Source organism: Kryptolebias marmoratus, linkage group LG15 (assembly GCF_001649575.2).
Source record: "Kryptolebias marmoratus isolate JLee-2015 linkage group LG15, ASM164957v2, whole genome shotgun sequence".
Classification (NCBI taxonomy): Eukaryota; Metazoa; Chordata; class Actinopteri; order Cyprinodontiformes; family Rivulidae; genus Kryptolebias; species Kryptolebias marmoratus.
The window spans coordinates 14,718,717-14,721,242 of NC_051444.1; the positions used below are offsets into that span (position 1 = coordinate 14,718,717).

The 2,526-nt window shown below is 51.3% G+C and overlaps 1 protein-coding gene across 5 annotated transcripts in view; it reads right to left on the reverse strand.

The window, feature by feature from the left end:
• Positions 1-2,020, reverse strand: part of zgc:158464 (uncharacterized protein LOC791139 homolog) — an 83,122-nt gene extending 81,102 nt beyond the window's left edge. For 2 of the 5 annotated variants that reach the window (XM_017423649.3, XM_037979845.1), the window contains exon 1: positions 1,081-2,020. In XM_017423649.3, the coding sequence (XP_017279138.1) occupies positions 1,081-1,515 (435 nt within the window). In that variant the 5' untranslated portion in view covers positions 1,516-2,020. The remainder of the gene's footprint in view (positions 1-1,080) is intronic. The other 3 variants (XM_025007529.2, XM_017423650.3, XM_017423651.3) reach the window with 3 other exon arrangements.
• Positions 2,021-2,526: the final 506 nt, after the last annotated feature.

Below are 2,526 nucleotides of genomic sequence, written 5' to 3' on the forward strand. Positions count from 1 at the left end.
GCTGTCAGTACCGATTCGGCTCGTCTTTAACATCATTCATGCTGCTGCGGTGCGAAGTCTCTGGCTCGCAGCGCGTCCGTCAACTGCCCATCCACCGCAGCCATGAATGCGCACGACGCCAGAGACCCCTGAGAGGCACAGGGGGGGCACCCGTGTCCCGGGACTTTAAGGAGATTCAAATAAGCTTCAGCTAACAAGAAACAACACAATTCCGTTTTCAATCAGCTTAAGCTGCTGCAGTGGATTTGGGAGAAGCGTGCATCACTTCCTAGCAACTTCGGTTTAGTGTGGGAAGCGTTGGCTCCTTCGCTCGTGGCCATTGTCTTTCACTTGTCGTGCCTCGAATTGACGGGTGACACCAAACCGAAAAAAAAACCCACAGCCATCTTTTTACACAACCCCCTTTGTGACAAACAAACAAACAGGTGTTGAATAAAAGAAAAACTTCATGTCACAAACCGCATGTCACAAGACGGGTGCAAAAGGTGAACAAAAAAATAAATACATATGGAGGAGGAAGGTGAAGGTGAGGGAGCCACAAACATTTCAGTGCAGGGTCAAGACTGACTGTTCATAAAGACATTAATAGACAAACATTCCTGGGCTGGATCACACACACACACATACACACACACTCATAACAAGTCTTGGAAATCAGTGACAGTGAACATCTCTGCAGCTGACAAGACAAGAGTACAACTTCCTCCTGAGGTGCAGGGAGATACAAGACAAGTCAGAGACACAAGGGTCACACAAAACAGCACTTTAGCTCACAGAAGTTGCCCGAGTTTAAAAGTTGGGCAAAAAGAACAAGAGTTATGTCTGTTTTTAATAAAAAGGCATGCAGTTGTAAGGAAGCAGGAAGCACACACACAGCACTCCCTCCTGTGTAGTGCAGGTTAGATGTTGATTTCGCAACACACGTGAGGCTGCGTTCGTGCGCCCGAGACAACAAGTTGGGCCAGTTGCAACGATTCATGAAGTCGGGCAACAAGTGCGCGCTTCCTCCGTGAAAGGAGCCGGGCAGCGGCCGTTCCCATAAAGGCTGTCACTCCCACCTCCCCCCAATTTTTTACCCACCTTCTCCTTGTTGTCGTGCTCCGACGCAGGGGACGTGGGGGATTTGACGCCGCCTACGGCGACAGCCTGGGTGACGGTGACGCCGCCGCCCGGAGCGGGGCTCTTCTCCACCGTCTCCACCTTGATGAGTCGGTGTTTGGGCGACACGTACTTGAGGTCCGACGACGCCACGGCGCTCAGGCTCGCGGCGAAGGAAATAGTTCCGCCGGAAGTGTACGGGTCCTCGAAGTCCAGCTCTTTCTGGAGTTTGTACGCAGCGAGGATGTCCGGCTGAGCGGCGTTCGGGAAGGTAGCCCCCGAGCCGCTCGTCGTCTGCTGGAAGCCAGGCGCGCCGGGCGCCCCGGTGTGACAGTGTCTGTAGTCCGGCTTCGGAGGCGCCGGAGGGGGGGCTTTGGTAGTTTTGAATCCTAGGTGCTCCTTGAACCACTTGGCCATACTGCCAGTTCATCGCTCTGAAGTCGATGAATGTTAGTTTAGTTCCACCTTTTTTTTGTCTTTTTCTTGCCGGCGCAGCCCGAGTCCGCCTCAAAAAGAAAAGAGAAAAAGATTAAAAAAAAAAAAAGTGGGAATCCTCGGGTCACACGCGCGGCCAGCCGAGAACGGAGGGTTCTTGCGCGTGTCTCCCAGCCTCGTGCGACTCACCGGCGGGTCCGAGGAGGAGGAGTGCGCGCGAGCCGGCGGAGCGCAGCCACAGGCACTTTTTATCCTGACCTGCCCTGCCGCAACTCTGTGCGCTGTCTCTCTCTCACACACACACAGCCCCCCACACACACACACACACACTCTCTCACACACACAGACTCACATACATACATACAGTCGCAGCTGTCGCCCTGACTGCTCGGCTACTAAACCACGCCAGTTTTCCTGACTACGCGCTTGTGCAAGAAGAGGAACACACAAGTCCCACACACACACACAACCTGTCCTCCATACCTGAGAACATTCACTGCCACCTACCGGACTCCTGAAACTTCACCCACTGTTGTGTGTGACTTCCACAAACACTCCCAGCTGCACCACATCAGTCTCGTGTTGGTGCCAGATTGCGCAAAGCTGTGCGCAAAATGTTTAAAGGTACACATGGCAAATTAAGAAATCAAGTTTTTTTTGCTTGGTTTTGGGGTTTTTTAAAAGGTCACCCGAAACTAAATCAAATGGTGCAGTTTGAAGGCGTTTACTCCAGTAGGTTTCCAGATATATTGATATGCACATCTGAAATGCAGGTATGCACTCAATGTAAACAAAGCACTCCCATCTGCACACTTTGCTCAGCCAATCTGAGCGTAAATACATCAGAATTGTCAGACATCTCCATCCCAAACAGGATGATGTCGTTGTTGACCTGTTTTCAGTCATTTTGCCCGTTTATGTAGGCGAACAAACACAGGTGGTACTTGGTAGTCATTCGCAATTTTTTCTTACACATTTTTATTTTAAGGAAAA